The sequence below is a fragment of the Gadus chalcogrammus genome, chromosome 1, assembly GCF_026213295.1.
Source record: "Gadus chalcogrammus isolate NIFS_2021 chromosome 1, NIFS_Gcha_1.0, whole genome shotgun sequence".
NCBI classification, from domain to species: Eukaryota; Metazoa; Chordata; class Actinopteri; order Gadiformes; family Gadidae; genus Gadus; species Gadus chalcogrammus.
Window position 1 is genome coordinate 24,421,377 of NC_079412.1, and position 17,094 is coordinate 24,438,470.

Here is a 17,094-nt window from a genome sequence, read left to right on the forward strand (position 1 = left end):
GGGTGGCGAGGGGTGGAGGTTAGGTTGGAGCGAGATGAGGGGGGGGGGTGGAGGTTGGGGTGCGGCTCTGAGAACGAGTCTCTGGACTCAAGAGGTCGTTATTGTCTTGCTACGTTATCACTGCGCCTCTCGGAAGAGGCTCACAGTTGTGTGTCACACACTGTTCCACCTGGTGGGAGTGTGATTAGCCGTCTCAAGCCGTTTTGAAAGTCGGCCTCCTCCTCCTGACATCGCAAGTGGGCGTGTCCACCTACATGTATGACGGAAAGATGAGCAACGCTTGTAGCTGCTAATCACACTCACAACTGGTGGAATAATGTGTGACCTTTAACATTCAGCTCCTTCCGAGAGGCACAGTGATGACATAGTGATACTGTTCGATATGTTACCTTAAACTCATAATCACATTTGAACTTAGCCGTTTTGTAGCTTATTTTAGTTAGTTATGTAATTACCATAATGCTATAAAAACATTATATACCACTGACGAGCAAGTCGGTCTGCAACACTCAATTTGCAATGTTTGTGGTGCTCAGTTCCCTCCCATTCATCCGATCTGCTTTGGACTATTTTAAGCGGTTTGACCCTCCATTGACACGACTCATTCTATCTGTGGCTCTGACTAAACCGGAAACTACTGTTCATTTCGGAAAAGGGAACTATTCATTTGCAGGACACAAGCTGGTAGAAATGTATTGTTGTTAGTTTCCTGTCTAAAGGGAAAGAAAAAAATATATTTTTTCTAAAATTTGCTTGTGATGACGGACCTTGACGTCAGCATTGCGCCAATGTGTGAGGCATACATGTATCACACATTTGCAAAGTGTGATGTCCGATGGAAAAATGTAAGATAAATGACGCAATTTATGAACCCCCTAATATGGGGAGTAATGTTGGTTTAAACGAGATTATCGGAGACCATCGGTGTGACCTACACTCCTCACTCTCAATCTTTCCATCCCTGTGTTTCCTCATGCCGGAGGAACAGAGCTCTCAATGTCAAGTGTATTGATGTACAGTTCTGTGTTCGGCCCAAGTATAAATAATGCCAGCCAGCGGATATGCGTCGATTTGCCATCAGGAGAGGACATCAATCGGACCACATTAAAGCTTATTTTCGCATTCGGTTTTGTTACCGTGTAAAACACATTTAAAACCTCTGTAACCGCCATACTAGCCATTCTTTAACCCAGCTCCGGGAAAAATCCACTCCCAGAGAGAGAGAGAGAGAGAGAGAGAGAGAGAGAGAGAGAGAGAGAGAGAGAGAGAGAGAGAGAGAGAGAGAGAGAGAGAGAGAGAGAGAGAGAGAGAGAGAGAGAGAGAGAGAGAGAGAGAGAGAGAGAGAGAGAGAGAGAGAGAGAGAGAGAGAGAGAGAGAGAGAGAGAGAGAGAGAGAGAGAGAGAGAGAGAGAGAGCAAGAGAGAGAGCAAGAGAGAGAGGATGAGGAGCCCCCCCCCAGGACATATGTGTGGCCCTGTATGCTTGGTCTCACCAGGAGCCTCCATGGGTCTCAGCAGGGGGTGTTGGTGGCTGGGGTAGGCTGCCATCAGGCCCTGAGAGATCAGCATCGCCGGAGCCGGAGCCTCCTCACACGCATGAAGAGTCTTTAGAGAGAGAAAGAGGGGGAGGGGGGTGGGATTATATTTAATATGTTAAAAACATGTTCCTGCTCTCGCTCTCTCTCTCTATATATATATATGTTCCTCTTTCTTTCTCACTATCTTGATAGAGAGAGAAGAGACATTGAAAATGAAACAGTTCTCTCTCCCTCTCTCTCTATCTCTCTCTCTCCTACTACTTATTATTTTTTTTCTCTCTCTCTCTCTCTGTAATATATGTTCCTATTACTCTCACTTGCTCTCGCTCTCTCTCTCTCTCTCTCTCTCTCTAGAGAGAGAGAGAGAGCGAGAGCAAGTGAGAGTAATAGGAACATATATTACAGAGAGAGAGAGAAAAAAATAATAAGTAGAAGGAGTTGAAACATCCTAACCTGTAACCTCCCTCATGCCTCATTTCCTAGAAATTGAACCACATAAACCACCATGCAAGCCTTTACCGTTGCTGTACCAAAGCTGTACCAAAATGATTTTTTTTCCATATCTTTCACGTCATATTTTAATCAGATAGACATGAAGAACATGCTATACACTTTTTTTTTCCTGTTTTGTTCAAACATAAATGCATAAAGTGTGGACTTACCATGTTGCTGGGAGGGTGATTCTCTTGAGCTGTCAGAGGTCAGAGGAAACTGATTTTAATCTCACGGTTTCCCGTTAACAAGTGCTGATACAGTATTGACTCACAAACAACATATAGTTTGATGTGGGTTATTTGCAAATAGGCTTTTCTTTCACATGGACGTACTATTGCAAACCAACCTTGACCGTTGATCTAGGTCCTTATTCTGATCAAATTAGGATTTGATTTGATTGATATTATATCAATTATATAAAGTGGCAGCAAGATGTTTTGCATAGATACATTAATATATATTAAGGGTACATTAAAGAACCTGAATTTAAGTGAGTAAATGCAGTTGTGTGCATTAATAAACAAAATTAGCATAGAGGATAGTAGAGTAGTGGTTAAAGTGAGCTGGTTAAGGGGTTAAGAGTAAAGAGTCAACTCTAACCCTGCTAAAATACTGTTTAAATGAATACCTTACTTACAATGAGGGCATTTACCAGACACTTTGATCCAAAACGACTTACAGCGATTAATACACACATTGACACACCGACGGCAGAGTCAACCATGCAAGGTGACAATCATGGTTTAGTGTTACTATTAATTCTTTTGACATACATTTTTGGTTTGTATTCATTCTTTGCCATGCTTTTTTTTTTAGCAAGAGATGAACCCCCCTAGAGAAACAGACCCAGACACTGCAGGTCATATACAAGACAAGGTTAAAGGAGACATATTATACCACCAGGTGTGAGTGTGATTAGCCTTACAAGCCGTTTTGAAAATCTGCCCCATTTGACATCACTAGTGGGCTTGATCACCTAGATCTGTGCTGGATAGATCAGTCTACCAGCCTACGCAGTGGACTGAAGTAAACAATGCTCATCCAGCACAGATCTAGGTGGACACGCCCACTAGTGATGTCATATGGGCCAGATTTTCGAAACGGCGTGCAAGGCTAATCACACTCACACCTGGTGGTATAATATGTCTCCTTTAGGCGGTTAGTATCATGGCAATATTACCGGTCAACTTCCAACCCAGGGAATTGGACTCCGGGTCATCGCTGGCCACAGGCGGTCCGGTGCGGTAGAGGATGCGGGCCACGGCCGTTAACCAGTTACAGATCAGAAAGGCCACCGCCGCCGCCACCACCGCCACTATCACAACCATCAGCATGGTGTTGCTGTTTGCTGGGAGGAACCACAGGGGTAAGAAGTGTTCATCCATGGTGTCGCCGTCAATGCCACTTGAAACCGCCAGCGCTTGGCAGTCAAGAATCTGACTGCCAAGACACAGTAAGGCATTAAGGGGAACTTCTTCGTTAACTATTTTTCCTTCATAATTAACTGTCATATTTATATTTCTTCCGTTAGTGTTCTTGACTACAAATGTTTACTTTCCCCAGAATTTCAAAGATTTTTCAGGTATATGCTTTTAAGAAAGCCCTTAATTCACTTGAGAAATGTGCGCTTGGAGTTTTCTGGATTTTGTGTGCTGAACAATAGACATTTTGACCATGTGAATGAGGCTGCAGTTTGAATGTGTTCTTGACTTTTAATTTTGCTCGGACCCCGTTAATCACCGCTTGCGGTTATATTTAAGTTTTGATTTTGTTAGAAATGGTGTAGCATTCCATCAGCTTTTGAGTGAAATGCTCTTTTGGAATATCTGTTTTGGGATTAATGTGCCTCTGTATCAGACTATTTAGTTTTCAGACTGCTCCCTCCTTTCGGTCAAAATCAGTGCATCTCTTCCCTGATTGGTTTGGGACTCCACCTTGCCTTGTCAGTAACATGCATGCACACAGTGTTATAGCTACACGCCAGGTGACTACAACCAATACAACATCCTCAAAGGTGGAGCAAAGTATGGAGGGAGGGAGCAGAGAGGGAATGGGAACCCTAACCCTAACCCTTCTTTTGGGGTTGTTTATCGTCATTCTTGCTCTGCTGTGCTCGCTCTCTTTGGCAACACCCACATCTTACCAACAGCCGCTCTAAATGGGGACCTCCCTTACCCTGCTCAGTTGGTGGGCTGGGGCTGGGTCTTGATGGCTCTAATGTCCCCTCTGATGGGCCATGCCCCGTAGAGGTTATGAGGGTGGTGGCGGAGGTTGACTTCTGACAAGATTCTTTGACCAGATTCTTTGGCGGCAGAATACATTCTTCCCTTAAAACACACACAAAAACACATTAAAGAACATTTTCAATTCCAAGCAGGTCTAATGCTACACTGTTTTTCCCATTAGCAACCCAAGTTCCCCCATAATCGCCCTCTGGAGGCTCGAGCTGTAGATACAACTCTCTGTCGGAAAAATGTCTGCCCTTCTGATTGACGTCAAGACTAACTTGGGTTTCCAAGCATTCACAATGTTTGCCATAAGTATGTGTAGGTGGGCCTCTAAAAAAAACACACTTGAGACAAAAAGACACTTGTCTGTTCCGTTATCAATGCCGAAATAAATTGTATTGGGACTCTTATTTTTTAAGTACTCCCACCTTGGGTCAGCATCACTTCGGAGCCCTGAAATGACAAACAAACCGTTACTGTTTACTGCAGCTCTGTAAAGTTACATTCCACAGAGCTACAGTCGGGGGCTAGAGGGGCTCAGAAACAGGCTTTGTGTGAGGTTGTGTGAGGATTTTTTACAAACCGGAACAAGGGTGGCATTTGGTCAGTTTGTCATTAAAGCATTCGGGGAACCATCCATCTTGGCATACACACACAGCATCCCTGTTATAGACGCATACCGTTAACACGTTCATGCCATCTGTGGATGAGTCCGATAGGGCATTTCATTATTAAACACACACACACAGAAACGTGGGGACCAGACCTCGCAAGGTAAGTTTTGATTTCTACATTTCTACAGTGGCCGTTATTTTGTAATGGTCGGCAATCATTTCCGTGGCATTATCCACCTAACATCAAAAACAAAGAAAGGAACTCACCTCCATCACACGTGGAGCAATACAAGCACTTGTTCACGTGGTTTTCTATTGAGGTGAAGGTGTGACCCTCACACCTCTTGCATTGGTATCCGCCGGCCATGGCTTTCGAGTCCGGCGCGTAATAGCCTGGAACGAAGCAAAAACCAACCAATCTGAACTCTGCAGGCATTGAGGGAAAAGTGACCTAGAGTTCCAGTCCATTCCCTCTCATTGTAATCGGACCGATGCAAGGGCCGGTAGCCGGAAGGGTCCAGGGTTCGTGGTTTCAAACTCACCAGGAGGACAGTTGTCACAAAGCTTTTGGTTAAAGTTCGTCAGAGTCTCCTCGCTACAACTCTGGCCAATTGGAAGGAGTCGCATCATCACCGTCCAAACCTGAAAGGGAGAGGTCATACACGTTTCACATTTCCGACATGTGTGCCAAGGACGGGAATCAGCAGGTAACTCACGATATGACATATCAACGATTGTGGAGTGCCGATATGCATTGCGATTCTGTAAATATCGCACTTTTGTAAATATCGTGATACGATTTTCCGATTTAATGTGCGACTTAATCGCTTGAGTGTTTAAACATACGCCGTATAACGTCCGGTTTCTACAGTTCTGTCCATGTCCCCCATTGTTTTTATACGAAAGTGGCTAAACAAAACGGAACAATTACAATTACAGAACAGCACAAAGTTGATCAACTAAAGGCGAATAAACAAGAGCGACCTCAATAGGACTGTACCATTAATATGTCTCTACTAGGACGACCTACACAAATTAATATAAATGTGTAATACAATAACAGCTAATAAAAAGAACAGTGAATATAACATTGGATAGGCCTAATAAAAACGTCAAGGCATCAATACAAATGAGGCATTATGGATTTCGGTAAAGCATAGTCCTACTCACCAACACTGAGGATATCATTTCAAAAAAGAAAGAAAAATAGCCAAATTAAATAAAAGTTGTCCAATAAGATGATAAAAACAAAATGAATGAGTTCAAGGAACTACATTCTCTTTGGAGTTAATTTGTAAGGGTCCCTCAGGTCAGTTGCAGTCAACCGGGGTGGAGGAGTGAGACTCCACTAGTCAATAATGATCATGTTGCGCCTCGTCTGTCACCTCAACATTGACTCAAGGCACAGGAAACTCACACTGACTGACATCTCAGAAACCATCACACACAAACACGTACACATACGCACATCGGTCACGCTGCTTTCTGTCAGCACAGCGGGGTTATGCGGAACTCGTGTGGCAAGGTATTACCCTGTTAATATCGTAGTATGGCCATGGGTAATGTTGATTATTTTTGTCATCGTTCGTGATGGCCCACGTCATTTATTTGGACCTTATCCCCACACGTCTAATAAATATGTTGTTACCCAGTGACTGTAACACTTCTTACGTTATTGTTCGTAATTGACATTGTGAGAACATTTGTATAACCTTACAACTTAAACATCTACGACCGAGGCTACGTATAGTCCCATAGGTGGTCAAATGTATAATTATTATATCCATTTATATAGAATGAAATAGCTTTTTGGGAGCTTATTGAATATGGGCTATATAGCTTTCAATAAAATGTGCTTCCCCATGCGTTGGTTTTAAATACAGTGTTTTTACGATTACGACGATTGCGGTAAAACACTATATAAATACGACGAAGCAACAATACAGCACTGTTTAGGACACATTTCCAGCTCTCTCTCCCTCTCTGTGTGTGTGTTGCACGGTGTGCAGGCTACCCAGAAGTGAACAAAGCGACCCGGAAGCGGTGGTCGTGTCGGAGGCTGGCAGAAAGAACATCAACCTTTTATATTATAGCTCTTCTGGAAAGAGAACATCTGCAATCACGACTCCCTCAGGTATTTCTGCACGTATTTCGACCCGCTGCACTGTTTTTGCAGATCTCTAACACGCAACATGGTCCTCGAACGCGTGTGCATTGTTCACATTCTTTTGCTGTGTCTTGATTCGTCAAAAAGTTGCCGAATGTAAAAAAAAAAACAAGCCAAAGTGATTTTTTTGGGCTGCGACGGTTCGCCTCCCGAACGACACGGGAGCGTACATGTGCAACATTATGCCCTTTATGTTGCACTGCTGTTGTTTTACCAATGCATCGGCAACGACTCCGCATCTTTGCTATTTCCGTGGTGTTTTTGCAGGGCATGGTCGCTGTAGGAAGTGTCAGTTTTTTTAGGAAGGGAGGCCGGGCTATTCAAACCTGCAAATCGCCGTAAACAATCCTTCATGCCTTTGACATGATAAACACAGCATTGAGCGAGAGGGTCGGCGCCTCCATCCTCTGCAAAAGACGTGCATGTTCCACATTTTTTGGGGGGGGTCTGCAGAATATGGCGTCCCGCCTTATAAAAATAAGGCTGCCATTTTTGTTTCTCTTTTGTCTGGAAATGTTTTACCTAAAGTGTCTGAGAATGTCTGGGTCGCACAGGCTGGGCCGCAGCAACACACACACACACACACACACACACACACACACACACACACACACACACACACACACACACACACACACACACACACACACACACACACACACACACACACACACACACACACACACACACACACACACGCTTTGGTAGGCTATCAAAAAAAGCGATGTCAAGTTTACTAAGGCTCTTTTTTGTGAGAGTAACGACATATACTTATTTTCAGACATTCATTGCCAGATTTAAAAAATCGATGCTACCATGAGAGGGGATTTGGATTTTGGTTTACATGGTTAAGAAACGTACCTTGCAAATTGTTGTTATCGAACTTAGGGATGCGCATGCCGTTTCACTATGCATTCGGGATTCCTATATGGTATTACTATTGATGTGTAATAGCCTACCCAGACGTGTAATACCTTGGTGAATACATGAATTGTCTTACAGTAATAGCAACATTATCTAAATATTGGCAACTTTGTATGATAGGCTGATTTAATTTGATTAAATATTCATAGATAGGCCTAATAACTTAACACATTAAATCACAAGCAATGCAGGCCTATTCATGAACTAGTTGTACTTTTTTTTAACACACATTTAATCATGGAAATGCATCGATCCATAACCAGCGTACACATGATGTAATAAAAAGCAACAACTGCTTGAAAAATGATTTCAAATGGATGTTGAATTGCTGTGAATATAGAGCAAGCACCTGCTCCTTAAATAATCCCAGGCATCCAGGGGTTGATAAAGAAAACATCTGTATTAGTGTGGAACCAACTGTGCATAACATAGGATGGTGATGCAAGAAAATATCGCCATTAACCCGATTTTTCAATCAAGAGCCAACGATTTTGCCCCAGGTTCTGACATCTATTGTTCAGTTAACATAATAGTATAGTTTGTATTGAGTCTATACACTGTATTGCCATGTTTTTGTGAAAACTTGTTGCACATATATTTGACAAAAAACAATATCTAAGCTCCTTTTAAACGCACAAGAGTAATAATATTGCATACACACTCAAGAGGATACCTCTGATTTTAACAACCATTCATGAAATATGACCATTCATTGATATCTCTATTCACAGGATGGCGGAACCCCGGTTCAACAACCCATACTTCTGGCCTCCTCCTCCCTCCATGCCCAGCCAGGTAAGTCCCCTCATAGCCCCCCCCCCCCCCGTGTTGAAGGCCCTACCTGGAGAGAGTGGGGTACCACCAGGGGGAACCTGCTGTTGCGACGGGGAGCCCCTTCTGTAGACAGCTGTGGACGGGTCTGTACCTCGGAGTGGCGTGTGAGGTGGTGGCGGCGGTGGTTTAGAAGTCACAGCTGTGTGAGAGCCTTTGAGAGTGTGTTTATTGTGTCATCTCTTTTAATGATATGGATTCAGATAATGGCTGTGGAAGGTTGTGGGAGAGTAGCCACCCTGTCAAACAAAAGTCTCCATTAGTTTAACGCTGCTTAGCAGGGTTCAAACACAGGCGTGGAACAGTCAAAGTCCTCGAAGGGCCTTTTACCTGCTCTGTTATGGTTGCCGCGTCAAACGTTGGCTGTTCGCATCTATGTGTCTAAAGGTCTCTGGGCCGTTTGAAGTGCCTAACCTTTTGGAAACTATGGAATATTTATTCTCAAGTCTGCTTTAATGCTCCAGGGCTCGTTAGCGCCAGCTGTGGCTTAACGAGAAGGTGATAATAATAATAACCTAGTAGGAGAACATAAAACACGGCAAACGTTTGGTCGGTTATCGTGGACCAGTTGGGTGGGAGGGGTTTGTGGCTCGGATAAGTTTGATTATTTACTCCAAGGATGACATTCACACATGTCATCCTTGGGTGGCGGTCGTCTGTTGAGCCTGACCCCTGAGGCTGACCCTTGACCCTTTCAGCTGGATAACCTGGTGCTCATCAACAAGATCAAGGAGCAGCTGATGGCCGAGAAGATCCGCCCGCTCCACCTGCCCCCGACGTCCAGCTCCTCCCAGCAGCCCCTGATGATGCCCTCCTCGCCCTCCGACGGAGGGGGTGGTGGTGGTGGCGGTGGCGGCGGTGGTGGTGGTGGTGGCGGCGGCGGTGGCGGGATCCAGCATGGCATGCAGGTGCCCAAGCTTCAGCCCCACCAAGTACAAGGCCACCACCCCTCCCAGCCCCAGTCCCAGGTGGGCTCCGGGCAGCCCGACATCGCCCTGCACGCACGCCCCCCCTCCAGCTCTGGACCAGGTACGGTGGGGGCGTCGGCACATTGGATCTATCAGAATCTGAGTCCTAACTTGTTAGGCGAGTACCTTGGCACTTGCCTTTTCATTACATTGTTTGGTTTGTTGTTGCTGCTGCTGCTGCTGCTGCTGCTGCTGCTGTTGTTGTTGTTGCTGTTGTTGTTTTTGAAGAACGATTCGGTCACGTATCCTCTCCTCCTCCTTGTGGTCCAAAACGCAGCAGAAATGAAAATCCTCGTCGTTTGTTTGAGGATTTTAATTTCTCCCCGGTCGCACGACCATGGCGATTCACAGTCAGCAGGATGTCCTGAAACTCAAAAGAGACTCAAAAGGCGCTTGACATCGCACTCAACATACACAGTATTACTAGCACGCCACCGCTTCCCCCGTCAAGTTGACGTAGGCGACTGATGTCCAACATAGACCACCCTTCCGGGACGGCCACCCCCGGAAAGTCCGCCCTCTTTAGAAATGTGCATGGTGCTGTTGTTTTACGTGGGTGGTGTGATCATCATCTGCGCTGCTATGCAATACATGGGAAAAAAATGTGCCGATCACCTTACAACTTCTCAGACGCAAACATGGACAACATGTCAGCAGTGAAGGCCAAAGGATTGTGGGAAGACTGGCACATGAGGCAGATTGGTGAGCAACCCCCCCCCCCCGTCACCCACTGTCTACTAACGTGTCAGGTACCGCTGTCGGCTCCCCCCTGCCCCCCCCCCCCTCCCCATGCTGGGGGTAACGGGGGAGACGACAGGAAGCCTGGCAGCCAGGAGGTGTATTGAGGGGAGGGGGAAGGGGGAACATCCCACAACTGTATAAGGAAAAGCTGGGATGGCTGAAGTACCGTAACATACTTCAGAGATGCCGAATGTAAAAAGAGAGGGTTTTATGTCATGGCCGGTGAGGTGGCTGGACAACCCCAACAGCCCAACAGCTAAACCATCGGATGGAAAATCACCTGCTCCACATTGGGGAGGGAGGGAGGGAGGGAGGGAGGGAGGGAGGGAGGGAGGGGAGGTCAGGAGCGGGGTGTTTAAGCGTCTAGCTGGGGCTCTACTGAATGAGGCATGTTTAACCACATGGGTGCAATCCCTGAACGTAAAGACGCGCAGTTCAAATGTAAGAGGCCGTTACGCAGCCAATCGGAGCGCAGGGCTGAAACAAACCGAGGGAGGCGGATCCAAAGCTAGAGCTAGATGTGGGAGGAGCATCTGAACTTAACGTCCTCAACAGGCTTGTTGACTTGACTAGGGGGTCTCCCTAGTATCGCCCCCCCCCCATTTCCGTACAGTATTTTTTGTTGGTGCAGATACTGTATGTTGTTGCTCTGTACGGATACATCTCTGATCTCCCCCCCCGAAACCCCAACAGGTCTGGCCCCCTCGTCGCGACCCGAGAACCACGGCACCTCGGAGGCCCTCACCCCCACCACGCCTACCTCCAGCGGCCAGAACCGCATGGGCGGGGCCCCTGGCGTCAACATCCTCTCCGGGCTGGCCAGCGGCCCCGGCATGGACCACATGAAGGCGGGGGGCCTGGCGGGGCTCCTGGGACCCCCGCCCAAGGCCCCCCGGGGCCGGAAGAAGATCAAGGCGGAGAACCAGTCGGGCCCCCTGCTGGTGGTGCCGTACCCCATCATGGCGGACCAGGGCTGCGTCACCATCGCCCCCAAAGAGGGCAAGACATACAGGTTGGGGAGGGGGGGGCTATAATCGGGGTCCAGAGTTTACAACACAAACCACTTCCATGAACCAAAAGATTGGATGGGCAGACAATTCAGGGTTATAAATGGAAAATACTTTCCTAATCACATTTTAAAAGGTTCATTTTGAACCCTAAATCTTGCATGTAGTTATGTCCAGGAAGTTGTCGTGCCGTTAAAATACATCTTGTTATGGTTTTGTGTTTATCAGTTTATCGTTCTTCTGATCTTGTGAAAGGTCTGCTTTCGCAATGGTTTATTGAGTGCTGTTGCTGTGCTGTAGAATGGCACTCACTTTTTTTTTGTCGCCGTCTTCCTGCTGCAATTTAAACGCCCTCATTAAACATTGATACCGTAGTACTGAAGGCAGACTGAGGCTCTGATATCTTGCCAAAATTGTATATAGTTTCAAACTCAAGCTTACTCTGGCTGGTTTCTCCACATTGCCTACATCACCTTTAGGCCCAATCCCATTTCTACCCCTTACCCCTCCCCCTTGTTTTGAAGGGGTAAGGGGGGAAGGGGTAAGGGGTAGAAATGGGATTGGGCCTAATGTTTGTGCTCCCCCCCAAACCCCAGGTGTAAGGTGTGCCCGCTCACCTTCTTCACCAAGTCGGAGATGCAGATCCACTCCAAGTCCCACACAGAGGCCAAGCCCCACAAGTGTCCCCACTGCTCCAAGTCCTTCGCCAACGCCTCGTACCTGGCCCAGCACCTGCGCATCCACCTGGGCATCAAGCCCTATCACTGCTCCTACTGCGAGAACTCCTTCCGCCAGCTGTCGCACCTGCAGCAGCACACCAGGTCAGCCTCCGCGCACCACCATGGACACTGGGCCAGGGGACAGGGGAGAGGTAGGAGGCCTCCACCATGCAGACCGGGACAGGGGACAGGGGTGTAAGGCTTCCACCCACCACCATGGACACTGGGACAGGAGTGGGTGGGGTATGAGGCCTCCTCCCACCACCATGCAATCTGGGACAGGGACAGGGGTGGCTGGGGTGTCAGGCCTCCACCATGCAAACTGGGACAGAGTTGGAGGGGGAATCTTGCTGAATAGCAGAGGAACCTCACTTTTAATTGCGCATGGATTCAACCATGCGCAGTGGATTCTTCAACACTCGTATCCTTGACTGATGAATAACCTTTATTTTTTAAAATGTACTTTTGTTTTTTATACTGCAACAACCACAGCTCAAGCAGGACACATTTCAATCACATCTTCAAAAGTGCAAAGGGGAATCCTATTTTTGATCGTGAATATTATGGATCCACGGGTAACGTTATAGGACAAGCTTACCTCTGGTCTCGCATAAACAACGTATTTTTTACTTCCCACAGAATCCACACTGGTGACCGGCCGTACAAATGTGCCCATCCGGGATGTGAAAAGGCCTTTACCCAGCTCTCGAACCTCCAGGTGAACACAATGATCATTAATTACTCATTAGTTAACTGACCTTCATTGCATGCCAACGCTAACATTATTACATAACATTTGCATTAACCTTTTCAATACTGGATTTTAATCTCGGTAAAGGACGCGTCATCGATCATATTTCATTTCCTGTGGTTGGAATCTTATCTGCGGTTGTGTTGTTTGCTTCCACAGTCCCACCAGAGACAGCACAACAAAGACAAGCCGTACAAATGTCCCAACTGTTACCGGGCCTACTCGGACTCCGCCTCACTCCAGATCCACCTTTCAGCGCACGCCATCAAGAACGCTAAGGCCTACTGCTGTAGCATGTGTGGGCGCGCCTACACCTCAGTGAGTGCCCTTTCTTATCGCGCCTTCACTATCATTTTGGAAACAGTTAGCATAATATTTTCCCTATGTTATTAGCAGGAGACCTACCTTACGAAGCACATTTAACATGTTTTATAAAGATCAATAAAACATTAATATTTCCCCTTTGACTTTAACAGGAGACCTACCTCATGAAGCACATGTAAAATGTTTAAAAGAGCAATATAACATTAACATTTCCCCTGTGTTGTTAACAGGAGACCTACCTAATGAAGCACACGTAAAATGTTTTAAAGATCAGTACAACATTAACATTTCCCCTGTGATGTTAACAGGAGACCTACCTAATGAAGCACATGTCCAAACACACGGTGGTGGAGCACCTGGTGAGCCACCAGTCTCCCCAGAGAACTGAGTCCCCCAACATCCCCATCCGCATCTCCCTCATCTAAGCCCCGCCCCCAGGACCCTGGGACCCAGCAGCAGACACGGTATGATGACGATGACGAAGACGACGATGATGGTTCGTAGTCCATAGGCCTGGAGAGAGAGTGGGGCCCTATACCCTGCACACGTGGCCCTCAACATTAGGTCTACCTATGCTATGAACACCCGACATGAGTATGGGAGGAGGGGGGAGGAGGGGGGAGCCTGTACTTGGACGACCTCAGACCTCCCCGCCACCCCTGTCTGTGACATAGGTCATCTGCTGAAGCGATACTCGGCAGCACACGTTGCTTTGTTTTGTTAGTATTCTTTTGATTTTGTTCCCTTCCCCCGTTTGACGAATGTAACGATTGAGCTCCATTAGTGCGACGAAACTAGTGGTTCGGACTAGTGCGACGAACTAGGGGAACGAAGCGGGCCGAGAATGTCTGGCGTCAGATTCAGTCCGCACCTTGGTAGGCGTATGTTCGCTGCCGGATGCATCGGCCCCTTTCAGTTTTAATGTCCTCGTTTGTTTTATTTCTTTCAATTCCATGAAATGGGTTTCGAAAAAAAACGTGCCAGATGAAATTAGCCCTTATAAAGAAATTGAGAAATATACTTTTTTTGAATGAGTTTGTTGGGTGTACTCTGTTCACATCCAAAGATAATCCTTAAGCACTTTTAGGCCTTGCGGTTACGGGCTCATGTTGTCTTGGAGAAAGGAGAGCCAAAATGGCATCACTTGGGGCAGCTAGGAGTACGGATCATGTCTAGACCAACAGTCGTTCCCATTACTGTTTATTTGTTCTTTTTTATATCGCGCATATATATATATATATATATATATATATATATATATACACGTTTACAGGGTCAGATCCACCTCCATTAAAAGAAGGGCAATCGGTAGGAGACAATTCAAAAGACTCTGCTGTTAAAGTGGTGTATTATTTAAGGATAGCTCCAGTATTTTAAGTTGCCCAGACTGATGATCAGCCAAGTCTTTCTGTTGGGTCCAGCAGGGCAGGATGCTTTAGCCAGCTGCCAAGACAATAATTTGGGTGGACTGCAGAGCTGAAGGAGCTCTTTTTGGCACAGAGGCGGAGTGTTTGAAGCATGCTGCAATGTTGGTTATGCTGCAAGTTTTTTTTGGACATAACTGAAAGATATGGTGAGGGATGAATGAAGCATTCTTTTGAATTGCTGGACCAATTGAAACGACTCTAGTCTGTACGACTCTAAATTATTTCGAAAAAGTATAGAATCAAGGTTTAAAAATACCGTGACGTAGGCGAAACAAAGTTTAAAAATACTGTTTTCCACATCTTCTATTGCACCATATTTGATGGTTTTAATCTTTGCTGAAATTCTTTGACGATAAACAATTCAATTACTGTCCTTCCGTGCCATACAGGTTTTTGAGCTCATGTATCAATTATTAACTCAGAATATGTTGTTCATAAATGCTACCGACATCTGCTTCTAATGTGTTCTGTTGATGCAGTGTAGTTGTATCAACTCCATGTTATTTTCAACTAAAAGTTTCAACTGTTACTCGATTGAAATAGGCCGCTCATTATTTGACCAAAATGTGAAGCTGTTATTGTATAACTATTCTGTCCCAATAGAGTATTTTTATACTCCGTCTATGAAAAATAATGCCAAGCTTTACCCATTTGAACTGAACTGCAGTATAAAGGCGTATTCTTTGGGCCTTTTTTGACAATGTGGGCACAAGGCTTCTCCCTCGATAGTTTTTATTTTTAAACTTTTAGTATTCCTTCATTGTATACAGTATTGTTTGTTGTATTTTAATGTAACTTTTAACCTCTGGTCACTCGGGACGGTACTAATAGGCCGATGTGCACGATTCCAGTTTCGGAAAGTATAAGTCCTGCCACATCTTTAAAAATACCCAAGAGGACCTTTACTTTCTTAACAGGAAGTTCCATCTCTGCTTGTAAACGGGCACCCTGTATTCAGCAGGGGACCAATGAAAGGTGCTATCAGTCGAATAAAGTTGGAGATGGAATTGAGAAATATTGTAAGGTAAATATACAGTATAAAGTATGTTTTCAAAACAAAACGAAAAAAAAAAAACAGAATAAAAACTCAAGCCCTGAGAAGGCCTGAGAGAACTCATCTACGCCAACAACAGACCCTGCCTCTCTAACGTGATCCTCTATTTCAAGATAAGGGGGAATTGTACATGTTGCTGTACTGTAAAACATGTAACTCATCTATTGTATCTATTTTATGTTTTCATAAACCATCCTACTTGGGTTTTTATAAAAAAAAGTATATTTCTGTATAAACTTACTGTAATGATTTTTAGTCTACCTGTATCGTATTAACATTCATGTTTTTACACCAGTTCTTTTCGTCTAAGCCTTAACTGTTTTATCATCCCGCGACCAATCTATTCCATCTCTGTGTATTGTGTTTTGCAGTATTCAATCGTGTAGACATTTGTTTTGTTTATTTTTTTATCTCTTCCGCATGGAGTAACCCAAGCTGTAATCTGTATAATAACTGTTTAACCCATGTTCTCTATCAAAATATATTGTGTAGATTTATGACTCCTCTTCCTGTCTTGCATTGTGGTTTCATATACAGTTTCTAGACAACTAAATATGCACAGCCAGGACTGAGAAGCAAAACTACAATTATCAATGTTTAAAAAAAAAAAATGAAAGAAAAAAAAACCTTTGTATCTTTACCTTGTTTAATAAACAGACTGTTATAAACTCAAATTGATTGCCAATGTTTTTTTAATTAAAAGACGGATTACTGCCTAAGAACAATATTAAACATGTGTGTGTGTGTTAAGGCCAATTTCCACAAGAACCGTCACGAAAGCGGTTCATGTTTGATTTTGACATGTTTGATTTTGACACTTTCTGTGGTCTGTCCGTTTTTCTAATTTGAGTGTTTATGACTCGCATTTCTAGGCAAAAGCCTCTGTATTCTATCCCAGTTCCTCTCTGACTCAGACTTGGACTTCCCTGGCGGTAGAGAAGAGTTTGAGAAATATCAGAAAAGCACTACTATGTTTCAGTTCACTTTATTTATGAAAATAGGTTTCTGCAAACAAAAAACTAAAACAACCAAATATTTACAAGTCAAAGCGGGTAACATTTGTCCATAAGGACACACGCACAAGATGACAGTTGAGGCTGAGGCACAGTGACACAATGAGAAGTGGCTTCATCGTCTTAATTGAGTTGTTCTGTTTCCATAAAAAAACGTTACTATTCTGTAAATGTTAAAGGTAAAAACATCTCCAAAAAAAAAAAAAGTACAGCATACCTTTTTCATCTAATTTAAAATACAAAATAGGTGGGTTCTTTACAGCTACCTTTATAGAGCAACCCTCATGGCTGAATA

At 44.9% G+C, this 17,094-nt stretch overlaps 2 protein-coding genes across 4 annotated transcripts; one reads left to right on the forward strand and one right to left on the reverse strand.

The window, feature by feature from the left end:
* Positions 1-100: 100 nt before the first annotated feature.
* Positions 101-6,311, reverse strand: LOC130388089 (tumor necrosis factor receptor superfamily member 1A-like). The gene is made up of 10 exons (XM_056597424.1): positions 6,044-6,311; positions 5,416-5,515; positions 5,141-5,266; positions 4,843-4,959; positions 4,688-4,712; positions 4,207-4,358; positions 3,212-3,379; positions 2,199-2,227; positions 1,492-1,603; positions 101-250 (listed from the first exon to the last, which is right to left on the reverse strand). The coding sequence occupies exons 1-10, from the start codon at positions 6,059-6,061 to the stop codon at positions 141-143; spliced, it is 957 nt and encodes a 318-aa protein (XP_056453399.1). The 5' UTR covers positions 6,062-6,311; the 3' UTR covers positions 101-140.
* Positions 6,312-6,763: 452 nt separating this feature from the next.
* Positions 6,764-16,910, forward strand: znf362b (zinc finger protein 362b). Of its 3 annotated transcripts, XM_056597414.1 has the most exons (9): positions 6,764-7,007; positions 8,696-8,759; positions 9,494-9,854; positions 10,379-10,465; positions 11,198-11,516; positions 12,108-12,332; positions 12,870-12,948; positions 13,141-13,299; positions 13,614-16,910. In XM_056597414.1, the coding sequence occupies exons 2-9, from the start codon at positions 8,697-8,699 to the stop codon at positions 13,728-13,730; spliced, it is 1,410 nt and encodes a 469-aa protein (XP_056453389.1). In that variant the 5' UTR covers positions 6,764-7,007; position 8,696; the 3' UTR covers positions 13,731-16,910. The 3 variants fall into 3 exon arrangements, with proteins under 3 accessions (XP_056453389.1, XP_056453376.1, XP_056453382.1); XM_056597401.1 differs by lacking the exon at positions 10,379-10,465 and having other exon boundaries at positions 6,765-7,007; positions 9,494-9,881; positions 13,614-16,909; XM_056597407.1 differs by lacking the exon at positions 10,379-10,465 and having other exon boundaries at positions 6,765-7,007; positions 9,494-9,824; positions 13,614-16,909.
* Positions 16,911-17,094: the final 184 nt, after the last annotated feature.